The sequence below is a fragment of the Lithobates pipiens genome, unplaced genomic scaffold (genome assembly GCF_037356315.1).
Source record: "Lithobates pipiens isolate NorthernLeopardFrog02 unplaced genomic scaffold, aLitPip1_a1.2 Scaffold_18, whole genome shotgun sequence".
Classification (NCBI taxonomy): domain Eukaryota; kingdom Metazoa; phylum Chordata; class Amphibia; order Anura; family Ranidae; genus Lithobates; species Lithobates pipiens.
In genome coordinates, this window is record NW_027507758.1 from 173,064,099 (window position 1) to 173,084,639 (window position 20,541).

Genomic DNA, 20,541 nt, shown 5'->3' on the forward strand with positions numbered 1-20,541 from the left:
ATTTCAAAATGAATGAGTTGGTTTACAAGGTGAGGGTTTACATATACTTTAAGGCCTACGCATACTGGATGTTTTTGGGCGTTTTTACAGCAGCTGTTTTTGGCTTCAGATGTTTTTTTTTCTACAGTCAATAAACTCCCCATCATGTTATCCTATGTGTCCATGCACACATAGGCATTTTTTGGCTTTAAAAAACAAAACAAAAAAATACTAGTGGGTTCTGAGAGGAGTTTTTCAGCTGTAAAAATGCTCAAATGTCAAAAAACGCAGATAAACACAGCTCATCAGTGTTTTTTGATGTTTTTGATCCATTGAAAAAAAAAATCTTTTACCAAAAAAATGCTAAAAAACACTAATGCGGAAAAACACTAATAGACGCAAAAAATGCTATTGCAAGTACGTTGAAAAACTCACTGTAAAACTACTGCTGTTTTTCTAACATTATTTTAATGTCTAGTGTGCATAAAGGCCTAAAACAGGACTTTAAAAAGTTACCATTTCATTCTTTTTTTTTTGCTTTTTATACTCAGAGCAAACTCCCTATCCATTTATGGCTCAATGCTTTATTGTGTTGAGAAATCACTTTAACCCCCCCCCCCCACCCCCACCTTCCCTCCCCCCCCCCCTAGTTTTTCTTGCCACAGCCATCCTGAGTAAGGGCAGATAATACATGTAGCTTTTACTTCCTGGAATGCATCTGCACTTTACTCTTGGCAGGAGGGTGTGCTTAGCAGAGAAAACCCCTCTGGCCAAATTGATGGATGACATAATTTTGGCCTAGGCCAGTAACAGGAATAAACTGAATAAAGGTAAAAAATAAAAATCTGAAAACAAGTATACTGTATATAATATATGTCTGTTTACTAAGGCTAACAGCATAAGGATTAAAATTAGTTGATGATGACTGAGACAGTTTAGTTCTGCCGTATTGTCCGGTTCAGTAAATATTTAGTTGACCTCATTAGATCTGCTGTAATTTAAAGTGGATGTAAAACCTCACATATACCTAGTGATGTGAACAGCCTTAGATGATACACAGAGATGAAACACAATGCTCTACATACGTTTTACATGTATATCTGCTGTCGTCAGCTTTATATACTCGTGCAGATCATGTTAGAATTTCCACTTCCTCATTCAGCAGTAACAGTGTAGAGTTGGATTACACTGTGAGACAGCTGATTGGAGGAAAGACCCCCTCCCCGATAGGCAGAGAATTTCAGAGCTGTCCTGTGAGTAAAGCAGCTTTCTGCTAATCTGCTTGTACCATTCTCCCTGACACAAATTTCCGACTAGTTTTATCTCTGAAGTTCTCAGGCTGATACCAGAAGAATGGAGTAGAAGAAAGCCACATGACTTAGTGATTTGAAGAGAGATAAGAAAACACTGCAGATATATGTGCTCAGCTCAAATTTCATGAATCAGGTTCACATCCACTTTAAAGCAGTGATTACAGAGGACCCTTACAAACCACTACCTACAGGTAAACCTAGATTAAATTTAGGAGATATTTGCCGAAAGACAGGCACCGCTGTCTACGGCGCATACGCCGTAGACAGCGGCGCGCCGCAGTTAACGGTGATATGCCACGAGTGGCGGCTCCCGTGCGCATGCGCGGGAGTGATGTCATCGTGGCTCCGATGAATGACAGCGCTGGAGCAGCGAGACACACCAAGAAGATGGATGGAGGCTCCAGCCTACATGGGACAGCGGTGACTTCGCTGGCTCCTGTGTGAGGTAAGTGACACATAATGGACTACTATGTGATGCATAGTAGCCCATTATGCTTTACCTTTGCAGGGAATCAAAGAGGAAGTAAACCCATCATGGTTTACTTCCTCTTTAATCACAGAATAATATGTTTTTCAATACAAAAATAAGAAAATATTCAAGGTCAATTGAATGTATATAGGGTGAATGTAACCTTCTTCTTTTATAATTCTTGTTTTCTAATCTACTAAGTACAATAATAGAGTTGTAGAGTTTTTCTATTTACCATATGTTTTCTGACAACATAATAATTGCTGCAGTTTCACAAGCACTTGTAAATGAAACATACAGTGGTTTATTCATATTCAAACGGGACTGTTTTGTCTTTTTTTCTTTTAGTGGATCTACTGGAACTGAGCACCACACACAACATTTTCAAACAACATGAACTCAATCAAAACCAACAGCTTCTATCTGTCCCGGAAATCATCAGCATCCTCACTTCCATCTATGACAGCCTGGAAGAAAAACACAAAGATCTGGTTAATGTGCCTCTCTGTGTAGATATGTGTCTGAACTGGCTGCTTAACGTATATGACACGTAAGTTGGTTCTCATTAGTTAGTTAGTTAGTTCTGATAGATTTTTCTACATTAGTGCTGTCTGCTGGGAACAAATTGAAATATGCACAGTAATTCCTGTAATATCAGGAGTGACAGTAGATAATGAAAAATGTACCTGTGGAGCATCTGTTTTTGTCTCCTAGGACAAAGATGACAGCATACCCTATAGGATCACGATAGGCCTTATTTTGTTAATGGCTATAAAACTACTATGTCTGTATTTGAAAACCTGCCTCATTTTTGTTGTTCTACATATTTAAGAGATATGCAAGACAAGCTTTTATTTCTTTTATTAACTATCTTGCAACACATCAGGGGTGAATCAAAGATTGCTCAGTTAGGCCCCGTTCATACAGGCAGTTTGATCAGATCCAATAACTCATATGCTAAAAATGATCACAATCCATTAGAATCAATCAAGCAAAAGCAGCACTCTTCTGGTGTACTGCACACCTTGCTCCCAAACATTTCAAAATTGTTGCACCCTGTGACAGGTGAGTCAAATAATAAACATTCTCCACTGAGTGTCCTTTGAGGATTTATCGGGTGTATAGATGTATAGATACAGAAAAATCTTCACCTCACCTCCTGAAAAGCGCTCCCCTCAAAATTTGAACTCACCAGATATTCTGACTCCGATTGTTCTGAAGTGATTTATCCCTTGTGAGACCTCTATGCCTGGCCTGTATAAGATATAATCACTGAGGACAACCCTCATCAGATATCTTGAACTCACCAAATACCGATTCCATCCACAGAGGTGCTTTTATTCTGAACAGCAGGTTACAGCAGATGACAAGATACAAACAGATGAATAGGTTGTGGTATTTATGCGGTCAAAAGATGATATTGTCTGTAGCTTAATATGCAGAATACATATGTCCTGCTACATGTGGTCTGTTGGTTGCATTCATGGCACAGGAATTACAAACTCAGGAAGAAGGGTGGAGCATTACATACTAAGGAATTGTGTCATAACATCAGGGAAAAAGAACATAAGAAAACAAGTGCATTACCACAAAAGGTCACTAGATGGCAGAATGTGAACTAAATATAAAAGTCCATCGAAAATGGTTAAGGAACAATCTATATAAATTCTATGCCCCGTTGGGGCGGCACACCAGATATACAAAGTTCATACAACTTTGGGTCATATCTTTGCATCATAGAATCATTTAAGATCTGCCACCAGTCTCATTGTCTCGTAACAAAAGGGAATAGACCTCATAGTGTAATCCTGTTAAGGCTTTTATTGGCAAACAAACCCCCCTCTAAAATTGCACTTACAATAAAACATTAAAAAAACTGCATTTGAATATGCAATAATAACCACTCAGCCTGCAAGATCTCTCTCACTGATCCTTAGATCTCCTAACCATGGTGATTCCCGGGTAGCTGCTGGCAATCTCTCAAGCTGTGTGGTCACACCCAGATGTGTTTCGTCATTCCATCAACTCTCACAGCAGGATGGCTCACCAGTTATCACCGTGGACAGGTGGAAAGATGTAAAGAGCTATACGCACAGATTGGATCTCAGCACAATCTGTGCAACCGAATCATATATGGACACTCAGGTCATGCATAATACAAATCGATAAATCTTATTCCATAATTACATCGGACTGAGAAACAATCCATGTATTGCTATTCTCACATATCTCACATATTCGGAAAGTAGAATTAGATCTTATTTGTTTCATAAGTGATTTAGTAAAGATCATTATGATTTTATTTTAGGGTACCTCTTTATGCATTATTAAGTTGTTGAATCATGTCATTTACATTTGTCTTAAACGCTAATTTTAGCAAGTTTTTTATGTGGTATTTACAATTTATGAGTATAGATGTTTGGAGATACGATTTATTAATGCAATTGTCCTATGTGCGTTTGATGATGTTTTATGCTCATAGATGTGTGAGAATAGCAATGTATGGATTGTTTCTCGGTCCAATGTAATTATGAAATAATATTTATCAATTTGTATTATGTATGACCTGAGTGTCCATATATGATTCGATTGCACGGATTGTTCATGCTAAGATCCAAGCTATGCGTATAGCGCTTTACATCCTTCCAGCTGTCAGCAGTGATAACTGGTGAGCCATCCTGCTGTGAAAGCTGATGGAGTTAACAACTCAAGTTGTTACAAATATATAAAGCCGTGATGTATGCCACGCCTATTGACAAAGATGGAATGACGAAACGTGTCATGGCTTGACCACACGGCTTGAGAGGCTATGAACTTTATCCGGGAATCACCATGGATTGGAGATCTAAGGATCAGTGAGAGAGACTGTTAACCCAATTCAAAGCTTAACCAACCCTTTCATGATGGAGGGTAAAACAAATGTCCATAGCACAGTTTTGCTTGTGTTAGTAAGATTGTACATATCATTGCAACCACTTTAATATAAATTTAGTAGCATATTTCTTGCTATTACCATAGCCTACCACCACAGAACAACCCAAAATAAATTTTGTGCTCCTGGCGATCGAGGTGATGCCACATACGTTGTTGTTGTTATGTACCTGTAGTGATGTCCAGACACAATAGTGGTCATTTTACTTTTCTTTTTCCTTACCTAAAACATACCGACACTTAACTGATGCAGATACTAATTTAAAGAAATGTTTTTTTTTAATTCTACCAAACATACACTGATCATGACCCTGGGCCCTCACCCTGGCACTGACTTAGATCAAACCCTGATCTAGCTACTTTATCTTAATTTTTTTATTATATTCACAGTACTGCGCAAAAGGTTTAGGCAGGTGTAAAGACATGCTGTAAAGTAGGAATACTTTCAAAAATATATATTGTGATTGTTTATTTTTATCAATTTTCAAAGTGAAAAGTGAGCAAACAGAAGAAAAATTTTAATCAAATCAATATTTGGTGTGACCACCCTTTGGCTTCAAACCAGCATCAATTCTTCTAGGTACACTTGTACACAGTTTTTTAAGGAATTTGGCAGGTAGGTTGTTCCAAAAGTCCTGAAGAACTAATCAGAGATCTTATATGGATGTAGGCTGCCTGAAATTCCTCTGTCTCTTCATATAATCCCAGGCAGACTCTATGATATTGAGATCAAGGCACTATGAGGGCCAAGCCATCACTTACATTGACTCCTTTTTCTTTACACTGAAGATAGTTTTTAATGACATTGGCTGTATGTTTGTAGTCGCTGTCCTGCTGCATAGTAAACTCAGGGCCAGTCACACACCTCATCGATGGAATGACAACATTGATAAGTGTCTGCCTGTATTTCTCAGTATTGAAGACACAATTGGTCAGGCAATGTTGAGGGCCCTAGATGCAGTGGTCTGCCAAAGAAACGTATTGCAGCAGATGAAAGACTCAATATACTTACGTCCCTTTGACATTGGAAGATGTCCAGCAGTGCTATCAGCACAGAACTGGCAGGAATCAGTAGGACCCAGGTACACCCATCTACTGTCCAGGGAAGTCTAGCCAGACATGGCCTTCATGGAATAATTGTGGCCAAAAATCTATATCTCTGACATGGAAACAAGGCTAAGCGACTCAACTATGCACAAAAACATAGGAATTGGGGTGCAGAAAAATGTCAGCAGATGGTCTGGACAGATGAATCAAAATTTGAGATTTGGCTGTAGCAGGAGGCAGTTTGTTTGCTGAAAAGTGGTACAGTATTGGGTGTCTGCAGGCAACAATGAAACATGATTTAGGTTCCTTGCAATTATGGGGCTGCATTTCTGCAAATAGAATTGGAGATTTGGTCAATGGTGTCCTTAATGCTAAGAAATCCAGCAGATACTTATCCATTATGCCATACCATCAAGGAAGCATGTGATTTGCCCCAAATTTATTCTGCAGCAGGAGAATGACCCCAAACTTACAGCCAATGTTGTTAAAGAGGAGCTCCAGTCGTTTTTGTGGCTATTAGAAGTCAGCAGCTACAGAACCCTGGCATCGACATCTCAACTGTGGGCACCCGGCTGTGAGTCGTGCTGTGCATTGTGAATGGTCCCGCAGTCTTCTGGGACCTGTGACATGTCCCAGGTGACTGCGGGGAGGGGATGGGGAAGTAGAACTTCTGCTCATATTGCCTAGGCAATCCGAGCAAAAGTGGGAGCAGGTACTTGTCAAAACCAGGTAACTCCTCCCCCCTTTTGGAGGCCTTGAAGTGGAACTTCCCCTTTTGGGTGGAGCTCTGCTTTAAAAACTATCTTCAGCGTAAAGAAGAACAAAGAGTCCTGGAAGTTATGGTTTGGCCCACTCAGAGCCCTGATCTTAACATCATCGAGTCTGCCTGGGATTACACAAAGAGACAGAAGGATTTAAGGGAGCCTACATCCACAGAAGATCCTAGAAGATACCTAGAAGAATTTGAAGGATAGATGCTGTTTTGAAGCAATAGAAGGTCACACCAAATGTTGGTTTGATATGTACCGTATTTATCAGCGTATAACACGCACCCCAAGTTTAGGAGGAAATTTTAAGGAAAAAAACGTTTTAAGGAAAAAAAACTTACATTTAAATGCCCATCTTATCAGTGTCCATCTGCAGCCTTGCACAGCGTTCATCTGCATGCTTGTCAGTGTAATTTGCAGCCTTCTCAGTGTCATTTGCAGCCTTGCATCCTTGTTAGTGTAATTTGCAGCCTTGCAGCGTTCATCTGCAGCCTCCTCAGTGTCATCTGCAGCCTCCTCAGTGTCATTTGCAGCTTTGCCCAGGCTGCAGTTAAACTGCAGTGACATGTCACAGAGCCGGTCCTGTGTATCTCGGCTCCTCGAGGAGCGAGCGCCACTGACAGCTATACATAGCCGAGTGTGCTCGGCTATCCTCGGCTAGTTCCGCTGAGTCTTACCCAGTCCCGCCCTATGATGGACATAACACAGGGACTGGGCGTGACTATGAGCGGAACCGAGCACTGCCCATATACATGCATAGCCGAGTGTACTCGGCTAGGCTCGGATAGCTCCACACACAGTCCCTGTGTTATGTCCATCATAGGGCGGGACTCGACGTGACTGAGCGGAAATAGCCAAGTACACTCGGCTATGTATAGATATCAGCGGCGCTCGCTCCTCCGCTCACAATCAGCGGGGATCGGCGTATAACATGCACCCACGATTGTCCCCTGATTTTACGGGGAAAAAAGTGTATGTTATATGCCGATCAATACGGTATTTCTCTGTTCATTTACTCCATTTTGTTAATAAAAAAAAGACAGAAGGCTCTACGTTTATGAAATCCTATTTCTTTTCTCTTAATTATTGGTCACTGCAGTGAAAAGTAACTGTAAATACTATAAAGTTAACAGTTTCTCTAAAGTAATTGCATGATATGAGTAGCTATTTAGGGATGCCATCCTTAAGCTGTGCCTAGGGCATTGTGATATCTAAATACAGCCCTGGCAATCATATAATAGTATTCTTTTATCCTCCATGCCAATATTTTGTTTATTTTTGCAACTTGGCATTAAGTGCTGCTGCTGTTGCCAACTTTACTGTTAATCAGTACCATAGTCCTTCAACAGCTCTATTTGCCAACTGTATTACATTTTATGTATAGGAGGCAATGCTTTTATTTCATCTGGTGCAAAACTTAAATTTTTTTCAAGATTACATTTTATTTACTTTAACTAATTTTGCTACATTTTGTCAAGATCACGCTGTAGTAATCTGTAGTTTATCAGTATCCTGTTGAGTTTTAATAATTCTAAATCAGCACAAATGGCAATTATAATTTTTATGTTATGGGGATTATTAATAGATATGGCAGAACTTGGCAAAGTACCGTTTCTTCTGGATGACTGTTGCTAATTTTAGTCAATTTTGATGGGGTATTTTTTTGCTTTTCCTGTTCCTTGTCTTTTAAACAGCTCTTTTCTGATGAACAAGCATTCTAACTTAGCATCCTTATGGCCCAACACCTTTTGTAAGTTACAAGAAATACCTGTTCCCTACAGAATCTTTGCTTCGGTTCCCAGCCACCACTTCTTTTCTGGGTTGAATGATGGCAACCATCAACATACTTCATAAACTTCCTGTAAACCCTGGTTGTCATGAACAAAACCCACGAGGATTCATGACATCAACTGGGGCTCACAGTCCTGCTAGACAGTGTGATGCGACCATTGCGCTCTCCAGGAGGAAAGTCTATCCACCTTCACTAGAGAAGAGGACCTGTGACTACAGAAAAAAAAAAGATAACTATAAAATGATCTTAAACAGCAGGGGGTAGGGGATGGGACAGCTTCAGTGATGGAGGGGCAACTTGGTTGTGGGCTTTAAAGTGATGTTCACAGAGACTTCAGCTTGTATAAGACCATTGTGTAGAGCAAGCAATGTAAGGTTAGTGCTGAAGTTCTAAACCTGCTAAATGCTTGTTTAAAATGACTACCAGCACCCCTATATAGACTGCACTCACACCAGGTATGTTGTGTTCAGCGTACATTGACGCACGTTAAATGCAATTGAGTTCACATTCATTTTTAGCACATTGCGTTGCATTGATGTGCATTTTTTTCCACAGCAGAAGTTGAATTATCTCATTTGGTTTTTCCTAAAGCCTAAGTGCAACCAGAAAAAACCTGAAAATTTTGCACAATTGATATTGTTTACAGTTAGCAGGATATGTCCCTTGTCTTGATGCTTCCCCTAGTTGAAATCCTCCTCCGTTTATATTATCACTGGAGTGCTGGGCTGGAGAGGGGACGTGTGCAGCTGGTTTCAACTCTCAGCTGTGCGCTGAGAGCCTGAGCCAGCTGTTGATCAGGCATCTGGGTGAATCCTGACAGTATGGTCAGGATCCCTCCAGAGCCAGTAGTGTCACTGCCATGTCAGCTCACAGGAAACTTTAGCTCACTATTAGCTGACTCTTGATCACATAAGTAAGTGCAACTCCTGTGACCCAGAAGAGATATATTGGCAAAAAAGGTTTAGCCATATTTCTCTTTTGAACAAAATGTCCTAAAGCTTGCTGAAAGTTTCACACATGCTTTATAAATTCAAGCTTTACACAAATTAAGTTTTAAAATAACCTGTGCCAAGATCTTGCACACTAAAATATTTGCATATTCTAAGCAAGCAATAACTTCACTTTAAATCAAGGCCTTATTCATCTCTGTATCCATAAGCTTTGTAAAGAGATTACTTTTTACAGTTCACAACAAAGGTACTGTGTTTTTCTTTTAGAACAAAACCTGTTTAAAAGAGAAGTAAAGATGTTTTTTTTTTCTAAATCATACTTACCTAGGTGGATGCAGTATTGGTTTGACGCTGCATCTGCCCCCCGGTGCCTCTGCACTGAGAGCCAATCGATAAAATATTGCCAATCGCTTGGTTTTCAGAGCTGTAGATTGTCAGTCGTTGTCAGTTTTTATCTTATCTGTTTTACAAGATAAGATAAAAACTACTACCTTGGAGGTTGTAATAAGGGGTTAAATTGTGTGTTATATTTAACCATAGGTTCATTCAGATATTTACCCTTTCAGATCTGTGGTCAGTAAATGCAAGGATTAAAACACACACAAAGAATATAATAAAAAGGAGATTTACTTAGCTTCAGTTACAGATGTGTTACAGATGATACAATACAAGGATAAAGTCAGCATTCAATCCAGGGAACCCCTCGACTTCTGAAATCTTCAGACAGTTTTTCTGGAGTCGACAATCTATGCAAATCCTAGGCACTTTCCGTCCTAGATGAAGTTCACTGGCCTTCTGTATTGTCTGGTCATTTATAGGCTTGAAAGAAGCGCGGAAAAGCTGGTTTTATCTGGCACCCACAAAAGACTAGCCACAATGGTCCCAAGACAATGTGACCATCTGTGAGTGACTGACTATCTATGAGCTCAGTGAAATCAATGTATGCAGAAATATACATACATACATACACATACATATACATATATAAGCAATTGCCTTAAAAATATCATAGTTAATAACTCATTATCCCAAGTTCTTTGTAAATCAATTATAAATATAAGCCCGTACTACAGAGGTGAATTGGGAAAATACTCCTGTTGAGCTATTGTATTCCCGCAGCGGGTAGACTTCCTTACCATCAGAATATGTTCATCAGCTATAGCTGGCAGCACTTATTAAGCAGACAGATCGACTTCTGTCCAACCAGCCAGCCCTTAGATGGATTGAAAATTGGCTGGTCCCTGCTGAGCAGGACAAATTTTGATCCATCTGTCTCCGGCTTGAGACATGATATTCTGGGGCATTAAATCAAAATTCAGACATCACATCAGTTTATTTCCACTTATTGCCTGTTATTGCTGTTTACATTTTTAGCAATATATTTGTTAATTGATAAAATTTAAGAGACAAATTAAGATATCCCTTTTAAAAGGTGTATACTAACGTATTTTATATGTAATTGAACATCGGTGGCATGCAGTGTATTGAAATATACTTGGCAATCTGAAATCAGCTTTGTTTATTGCTTAAGTGCAGTCCATCTCAACAACTTCAGATAATTAAACAGACTTTGCAAAGCATCTGCTCGTTTCATGCTGTTAGCTTAGACTGCAATTAAGGTAGCTACTCCTCATACTGAACATGTTGACAGGCCGCAGTACAGCCCACTTGCACAGTAAATGTTCAGGAAAGGCAGTTGTTAAAATTCTGACAGGAACATTTGTGTGTCTGTCAATAATGAGGCCACACTCTCTCTAAAATAAAAAAATCAAATAAGCAGGGCGCATAACTTTTGATTGGTGTGTAGAATGTCCTTGAGAAATCAACTTTGGTCAGCCGTAGTCATTCCTTATCAGCTAAGTCTAAATAAACTATTATAAAATGTCTCTGATGAATTAATCCTTAAATGATTTTTACTCTTTATCTGGAAATTGTACAATATAACAGTATATGTTTTGAAAAAGACTAAAGCTGGTCATATACTAGTAGAGATTTTCAAACATACAGTGCCTTGCAAAAGTATTCACCCCCCCTTGGCATTTTTTGTGTTCTGTTGCCTCACAACCTGGAATTAACATGGATTGTTTGAGGATTTGCATCATTTAATTTACAGAACATGCCCACAACGTTGATTTATTTTTTATTTTTTTGTGAATCAAACAACAAATAGGACAAAATAACAGAAAAAGTAAATGTGCATAACTAATCGCCACCCTAAAGTCAATAATTTGTAGAGCCACCTTTTTGCGGCTATCACAGATCCAAGTCACTTTGGATAAGTATGTATGAGCTTGCTACATCTTACCATTGGGATTTTTGCCCATTCCTCCTTGCAAAACCTCCGTCCTAGCCTCAAATCACACACAGAGTGGTACAGGTTTTGCTCAAGAATATCCCTGTATTTAGTACCATCCATCTTTCACTCAACTCTGACCAGTTTAACAGTCCCGATTGCTGAAAAACATCCCCGCAGCATGATGCTGCCACCACCATGTTGCACTGTGAGGACGGTGTTCTTTGGGTGATGTGATGTGTTGGATTTGCATCAGACCAGAGCACCTTCCTCCATACATTTTGGGAGTCTCCCACATGCTTTTTCGCAAACTCAAAATGTGCCATTTTGTTTTTTGCTGAAAGCAATGGCTTTCTTCTGGCCACTCTGCCATAAAGCCCAACTCTATGGAGCGTACAGTTTATTTTCGTCATGTGTACAGATACTCAAGTATCTGCTGTAGAACTCTACAGCTCATCCAGGGTTACCCTAGGTCTCTGTGCTGCCTCTCTGATTAATGCCCTCCTTACCCGGTCTGTGAGTTTTGGTGGGCAGCCATCTCTTGGTAGGTTTGCTGTTGTGCCATGTTCTTTCCACTTGGTTATGATAGATTTGATGGTGCTCCTAGGGATCATCAAAGATCTCGCTATTTTTTTTATAACCTAACCCTGACTTGGAGAGTTCCTTGGTCTTCATGGTAGTGTTTGGTTAGTGGTGCTCAGGTGTTACAGCCTCTGGGGCCTTTCAAAAAGGTGTGTATATGTAATGATAGATCATGTGACACTTAGATTGCACACAGGTGGACATCATTTCACTAATTATGTGACTTCTTAAGGTAATTGGTTGCACCAGAGCTTTTTATGAGCTTCATAACAAAGGGGGTGAGTACATACGCACATGCCAATTATCAGTTTTTTATTTCTGAAAAATAGTTTTATGTATATATTTCTCTAATTTTACTTCACCAACTTAGACTACTGTGTTCTGATCCATCACATATAATTCAGATTAAAAAAACATTGAACCAAAGGTTGTAACATAACAAAATAGGTAAAAATCCAAGGGGGTGAATACTTTTGCAAAGCACTGTATATTCATATGAAAATTCTCATTCGTACATTTGATGACTTGATGAATGTTGTACAAAAGCACTTAAAAATTGTGTTTGATTTTAAAATCAAATTTTGGAATGAATGGCATTTTCCAAACAAAAACCACAATCCCTGTTAAGATAATATTTATTTATTATTTTACATAAATCATTCTAAAATATCATGTATACCAAGGCTCCACTTGTGACCAAGCCCTTAATGTTGTTTTTAGTGTTCTTTTTTATTCTGTGCTTGCTCCCTATCTCCCACTGATGTACCTCACTAATATGAGTGTAGACCAGTTCTGGTATTTCTCATCATATGCTCTGCCTTATGTGCACTACAATTCCCATAGAGCTAAATGTGTCTCCTGTAGATTTATTGTCCATCTCAGGAGCGAGTAGGAAAGGGTGGCTTCAATCACATGCACAAATTTAGCCACCCTAAGGCTAGGTTCACATCTGTGCCGGTAGTTCCCACTGTGGGTCCGCATCTTTTCTTACAGCTGCAACCATCCACGCAGAAAAGCGCACTGGATGTGTGTGGGTAGCATTAATCCTAATGGCACGCTGCATACATTGGAAAACACACCCTCACTGGGCACTAAACTGCACTTAGTTTCTGTGCAGGCTGCTATTTCTAAAATGCCGCAGGAACCTTTTCCCTGCGTTTCAAGAAGCATGGCAGCTTATTTAAATAAATGATCTGCAGTGCCTGTGCAAAATGCGTCTGGCAGACACACATATGTGTGAATCTAGCCTGAAACAGGAAATTTGAGAACAGCTGAAAAAACTTCAATTTGAGAGATGAAACAATGGAAGAGAGAAATAGGAAGTGCATTCAACTTATATTTAAACATATTTCATGTATATTATTTTATAAAAACAATTTAAGTTTAGCGTCGCTGAAATTAAATTTTTTATATGTAATTCTATAAAAGTCATACCAGACAAATAAATAATAAAACCATCACGCGACCCCAAATGTAATCTATAATCTGACAGAAGAATGCCCCTCCCCCCAATAAACAAAATAAAATATAACGTATATCCAAATACTTAAAAATGATCTGGTCAGTCCAATCCCTAGAAAGGTTATTGTACTTAGAATAAGATCACAGAAAAGATTCAGAGCTTATTTACACAATCCCCAATGTGCAGTATTGTATGTGCCCTTAACAAACATTTGTAATGTGTTTGATGTATGTCTTTGCCATTATTTATGATATATATATATATATGTTTTACTGAGTTGCTTTTAAGCAGGTATGATGGGCACATTATACATTTTTTGTTGTGTATGTTTGTGAATCAAAAAAAGTTACACCGTAAAGTGCACCCACGTCCAGACTATGCCAATAAACTATTTATGAATTAACAAGCAGTCAAAGAGCTTTGAAATAAGTCTAGCATTCTAGCTGTTTATAATGTGAATTTAAAAGAGAAGTATAGCCAAAGCTCGTTTGGCTCTACTCCTCCTATGGATCACTGGAATGTATTTCGTTTTGCACTCCTGTGACCATTTTCAGCAGAGACTGGGCTGAAGTCTGCTCTCTGCTGATGTCACGAATGTCAGCCCAGGCAGCGCGTCATCACGACAATAAAGTCTGGATCCGCCAGGTGCCTGGACTGACACCCGGCTCAGTCTCTCAGTAAGCCGCTGAGAGCCTGTTGCGGCCGCCCTTGCCCCCATCCACAACCCAGTGCTCCAATGAGCGAGGAGCGGGCAGAGCAGAGAGGTGTGACTGACAGTCTACAGTTCTCTGCTCACGTAGCTCTGAAAATCGAGTGATCAGTGACATTTGATCGCTCGGTTCTCAGTGCAGAGGCGCCGGGGGGAGATGCAGCATCAAACCAATACTGCATCTACCTAGGTAAGTATGATTTCGAGAAAAAAAATTCCTTTACTTCTCTTTTAAACAGGTTCTGTTCTCATAGAAAACCACAGTACCTTTGTTGTAAACTGTAAACATTCATTTTGTTACCATGCTTAGAGATACAGAGATGAATGTGGCCTTGTTTTAAAGTGAAGTTATTGCTTGTTCAGAATATGTAAATTTTAGTGTGCAAGATCTTGGTACAGGTTATTTTAAAACTTAATTTGTTCCTTAGTTTCTAAACTTCTCTCATGTTGTCATATGTTGAATTTTATATTATTAAGATGTGCTGTCTTAAATAAAACCCCAGTGATTATGAAGCGATATTAAAGCAGTTGTATACCCCCCAATTTAGCATACTAGCTCATTATGAAATACTTACCTTAGAACGAGGCTTTGGTAACTCACCTGGTCCACGCCGAGATAACTGACATGTTGCCTCAGCGTGTCTTCCAGGGCATGCGCGCGGGAGACTTCTTTCCGGCAAAGTCCGGCATCTGATGGGCTTTCAGTCGAGAATCCCCTGTGCACATGCACCGCTTAGGTCAGCGGCTCATTGCGAAGGGAATATCTCCTAAACCGTACAGGTTTAGGAGATACTCTTTTTACCTACAGGTAAGCCTTATTATAGGCTTACCTGTAGATTAAAGTTATAAAATTAACTATACAACCGCTTTAACCTATTGAACATGCTGTTCTGATATAGTGCCTACTCTCATCTCTCAACAATGTGAGAAAATTAGGTGTAAATTATACCTCATATATACTGTAAGTATACCTATAGCAAAACTCTAAGGCTGGATTCACATCTAATACCGATGCGGCTCCCAGCAGGGGTCATGTGCATCCCCGTTCACTGTTTCAGGTCCGATTTCAGTCCAAACACAGGGGTCCTGTGCAAATTTGTGTCAGAGCTGCAGCGGATATATGTGAACCGGCTCCACAGAGAGCTGGTCAAAATCTTCTGCTGTTGTGAATTGGATGTGGTGAACCCGCATTCAATATGCAATGGTATGAACCCGGCCTAAAGATTTCATAAAATATGTGCAAAAAATACAAACAAAATTCATTTTTGATGAATCCTTTAGAGTTTTGCTATAAGTATGCTTATATTTAAGGTATAATATACACCTAATTTTCTCACATTGTTCATAGATGAGAGTATGCACTATATGAGTACAGCATTTTCAATAAGTTAACATCACTTTATAATCACTGGGGTTTTATTTAAGACAGTGCATCTTTTTTGTTTTATACCATTTACAAGATCCAGTATTTAGGATTAACCACCTGCCGCCTGCTGCATGCCGATATATGTTGGCACGATGGCAGCGGTGGGCAAATGGGCATACCTGTATGTCCCCTTTAATTTGCGGAGCTAGTGGGCGCGTGTGCGCCCACCACGTACAGCGTGACCATGCCTGCGGGACCCATGGACTCGATGTCCGCCAGCGTCCCGGCGATCGTGTCACTAAGCTGCGGAACGGGGAGATGCCTATGTAAACAAGATATTTCCCCATTCTTCCTAGTGTCATGACAGGGATCTACTGCTCCCTATCATCTGGAGCAGTGATCTCTGCCATGTCAGTGGTAGCCCACCCCCCCACATTTAGAATCACTCCCTAGGACACACTTAACCCCTTGATCGCCCCCTAGTGTTTAACCCCCTTCCCTGCCAGTGTCATTTACACAGTAAGTGCATTTTTATAGCACTGATCACTGTATAAATGACAATGGTCCCAAAATAGTGTCAAAAGTGTCCAATGTGTCCGCCATAATGTCACAGTCATGATAAAAATCCCAGATCACAGCCATTACTAATAAAAAAAAAAACATAATAATAAAAATGCCATAAAACGAATCCCTATTCTGTAGACGTTATAACTTTTGTGCAAACCAATCAATATATGCTTATTAAGATTTATTTTATCAAAAATATGTAGAAGAATACATATCGGCCTAAACTAACAAAATTTTTTTTTTTTATATATATTTTTGGGGGATAATTATTATAGCAAAAAGTAAAAAATATTGCATTTATTTTCAAAATTTACGCTATTTTTTTGTTTATAGCGCAAAAAATAAAAACTGCAAAGGTGATCAAATACCACCAAAAGAAAGCTCTATTTGTGGGAAAAAATAGGACATCAATTTTGTTTGGGTGTAATGTCACGCGGCCGCGCAATTATCAGTTAAAGCGACGCAGTGCCGAATCGCAAAAAGTGCTTTGGTCAGGAAGGGGGTAAAATCTTCTGGGGCTGAAGCTGTTAATATAAGTGCAGCAGTGTGAGTTTTTCCACTAGCGTGAGGTTTACGCTATTTTTATATGTTGAATTATAGAAATTATGTGCCACACAGATACAAAAATTTTATGAAAACCTGTCCTGAGTCCCTGAGTTCAGGAATAATGCTAAAATTCTCTGTATAAGCATTGCCATCTTGGAATGCAAGAAAGACAAAGAGACAGTTGGTCAATAATTAGGATTTCAGGGAAATCCCACACATGCTTTTCTGTTGATTGGTTAGCCAAGTACAGCATGGGAATTACTTGCAGTAACATACAGCAGAGCACAGTAAGGGATGAGAGTGACAAAATTGTGATGTCACTTGAGTAGAGAGCGGCTGAAGCTACAAGTGGACTTACTCAGAAGTTGGACTTTACATAGTATTTTAGGGACAATATGCTTGGGGCACACAGTACAGATTTTCAGTACAGCTACTGGGCTCCTATCAAAATAGCCTAAATACTACAAACAGTACAGCTACACATAAATATTTATGGCATGGCATTAAATGATACCCTTTCTGGCAAAAATATTAATTTGAGTAGATGGAGGTGTCAAAACTGTATGTATTTTCAGTTAAAATGATAAATCTATTAAATGTATATACTGTTCTGCTCGCTGGGTGTCAAAGTCTCCAGCCTTGAAGTGGTTAATTGAGGTTATATCCCAGTTAATGTAGCAGGTTGTAAATTATTAAGCCTAGACAGTCCAGCTCTGTTGCTTGGCAAGATAAAGGAAAGACAGGATTCTGATTTAATTAAGTCACTTGGGTGCTTGGCTAAAATGGCTGAGATTGTGGATTGTATGAGAGGCCAGTGGGAAAGGACCTCTGCCGGTTTGGATGTTCCCTGTCTAAATTGAGGTCTGCTAATGCAGTCAGAAGATAAATGACTCCCAAACAGCAACACATCGGTTCTAGATGCATTTCACATGCTGTAGGTGATTGCAGACAATAGAATGAAATCCTTTTTAAAAGCGATAGGATGCAGTCTGGGAATTAAACATCAGTAATCATAGTGCATGACTGTGTAGTGGACACGCCATGCAAGACTGGTTCTGGACATAGGAGGACATAGGATAAAAATGGTTAACAGTGTCCTTTACATAGTCAGCAAAGACAGTTCTGCTTGCCTGGAGATGCAGCTTATTATAAAGTCATTTTACAAGCCACAATACACATTTTACTTACCAGTTACAATATATTTCACAGACCACACAAAGTCAGTTTAGATTTTACAAGTTTCCAAACTTGTAAGATCTTTTCTGGGTATGCAAAGGGTTTATACTTGTGAATGCACCCGCACTGTGATTAGATGCAAGTATCCCAATTGGCTGCGATTAGACTGCCCCATTGAAAGCAGTAGAAGGCTGTGAGCTCTCACAGCTAATCGTGGCCGCTCACATGTATTCTTTCATGGAGCGATCATGTAAGTGATTGGCTCAATATGTAGACTACATGCATCCAGGGCCAATCACTTTCATGTGATCGCTGCATGACAGAATGAAAGTGGCTGCAACTAGCTGTGAGAGCCAGCAGCATTCAGGGCCACTGATAGAAATCATGGGGCCCCGTACAGCCTACCTGACGGGGCCCCCTTCAGTCCCACCCTTGGCCCTGCCCCTGGTCCCTCCTTTAGCCCCACCCCTGGCCCCTCCCCAGACCTCGCCTTGAAAAAAAGTGCAGGCTTGTCTACAAGTGATATTTATTTTCTTGTGGTGGTATTTGGTCACCTCTGCGGTTTTTACTTTTTAAAAAAAATAAAAAAATAAAAACTATTTTGAAAAAAAAAACACACTGGCGGCCCCGCTCGCCTTACTGCTTCAGAGCAGAGGGAGAGGAATCACTCCGTGGTGCCAGGAAATGACATGCTGGCCGGGACTTGAGCCAGCATGAGGAGCGGGCACGGAAGAGACATTCTTCCGCGCCCGAAATAGAAACAATAGTCCCTCCCCCTGTCGCCACCTGCAGATATTGAGCTCAAAATAAAAAAAAATAAAAAATTCAAAATGTAACCGGGGGGGGGGGGGAGAGGGGAGGATGACTCCGTCAGACAATGTTTGGTCATGGTGGCTGGAGGATTTTTTATTTTTTTTGCACATTAATTAGTTCTGTGGACAGGTTTCCCAGGCCCCCCCCCCCCTGCTGGCCAGGCCCAGTACAACAGGGCCAGTTGTACTGGCCTATCAGCGGCCCTGGCAGCATTGCATTACTTTCAAAGGAGTAGCCTCTCAAGTTCATCGTTGGAACCCCCACTGGGTTCTTAAGCATCTAATCGCAGTGCATTTAGCTCACCGTAGAGGTGCAGCAGTCAATGAAAAACCTCTCTTGTGCACATACTAAACACTACAATAGCAAGCACCTTATCAGTTTTTTGACATGCCAGGGAGGTGCATGTATTTTTGAATTGGTAATTTGTGCTGCTTAGAAAAAACTCTTTCTACATAAAGATTAGATTATCTCTTTGTTAACAACACAACTGTAAGTTTTAATATGGTGAAATCCAATAGAAGCCTCAAAAACAAGGGTTTTATCTAGCATCTTGTAATTTCCTTAAAATATAGCCTTTTATGCCTTTAAACTTCAACAGAATGGGAAAAACTGAAGTCAGGGTTGTCTCATTTAATCTAGCCATCCAGATGTTGCTCCAGCAATTGTATTCCCTGCTGATAGTCAGGGAAGTAAAAGGAGAGGCGGCCGCTGTGAGTACAGCGGCTCTTGCATAATCCTTTCTTCAATGACTGCCCTGTGCAATGGTTCACAGCAGTAGTCTGGTTAAATCAGATGCAAAGGGCACATATACTTTGTAAGTGAGAAATAAGGCTTTGTTTAAAAAGCTGGTCAATGTGTCCCAAGCATGGTGAGCATGAAGTAGATACCTGAGGGTAGGATTAGTTTACATTGTTTGTCTGGAAATGTGTTTCTTTTTCTTGTTTCATGTCAGAAATAATGTGAATACGACATATGAAAGATTTAACAAGGGAAAAATACTGTTAGGGAAAGAGATTTCTTTTTGAAAGCAGTACTATTATTATTATTTTGTAAAAATATATCTGTCCATAGAAAGAACACACTCTTCTGTGTCTAATATGATTATTATGTTATGCTGTTTCCAAGTATGTTTAGTGAGTAGCCATGTTGTTAAATACACTTGTTCGTTATAGCCTCAGGTAGTCATTGGTGTATAACAAACAACTATAGCCAAACTGTCCAAAATAAACTTGGGAACTGTGTAAAGTAATATGAGAATCATATAGTATTATTTTATTTTTATTTTTGAGTTTCAGTAATATAGATATTACATACAAATTGGTGTGATTATGACTTAAAGGTAGATTTTAAGGTGATTGGTGATGAAGGTGGATGATACAAATGTGTGCCTTCACCATTAGAATTTAAATTCTTAAAGAGGAACTACAGTTTGCTCACATAATTTGTAATAAAAACATCTTTGGCATGCTGAAGCTTCCCTCTAACCACTTTGCATATTATTTTATATATACTGTGATTCTGTACTTGCCAAATATGCTGCAGAAATCTCCCTCCACTGAGTATGGCTGCGACCATTTTAACTGTGGGCAGTTGAAGCTGCTGTCAGTTCACTTCCTGGATTTACACAGACACACACCTCCAGCTCTGCAGCCCTGCAGCTCTGATTGGCCCTCTTATGACTCACCCCCCTCCCTTCCTGGCAAACTGTCACGCGATTGAGAGAGAGAGAGCAGAGTTGGCCATGATGTCATAATCCTAGGCTTTTTACCAGACAAGAAA

At 39.8% G+C, this 20,541-nt stretch overlaps 1 protein-coding gene across 12 annotated transcripts in view; it reads left to right on the top strand.

Moving 5' to 3' along the window:
• UTRN (utrophin) overlaps window positions 1–20,541 on the top strand; it is a 945,243-nt gene that overhangs the window by 834,882 nt on the left and 89,820 nt on the right. For all 12 annotated transcript variants that reach the window (XM_077486405.1, XM_077486408.1, XM_077486406.1 and 9 more), the window contains one exon: window positions 2,110–2,311. In XM_077486405.1, coding sequence (XP_077342531.1) covers window positions 2,110–2,311 — 202 coding nt within the window. The remainder of the gene's footprint in view (window positions 1–2,109; window positions 2,312–20,541) is intronic.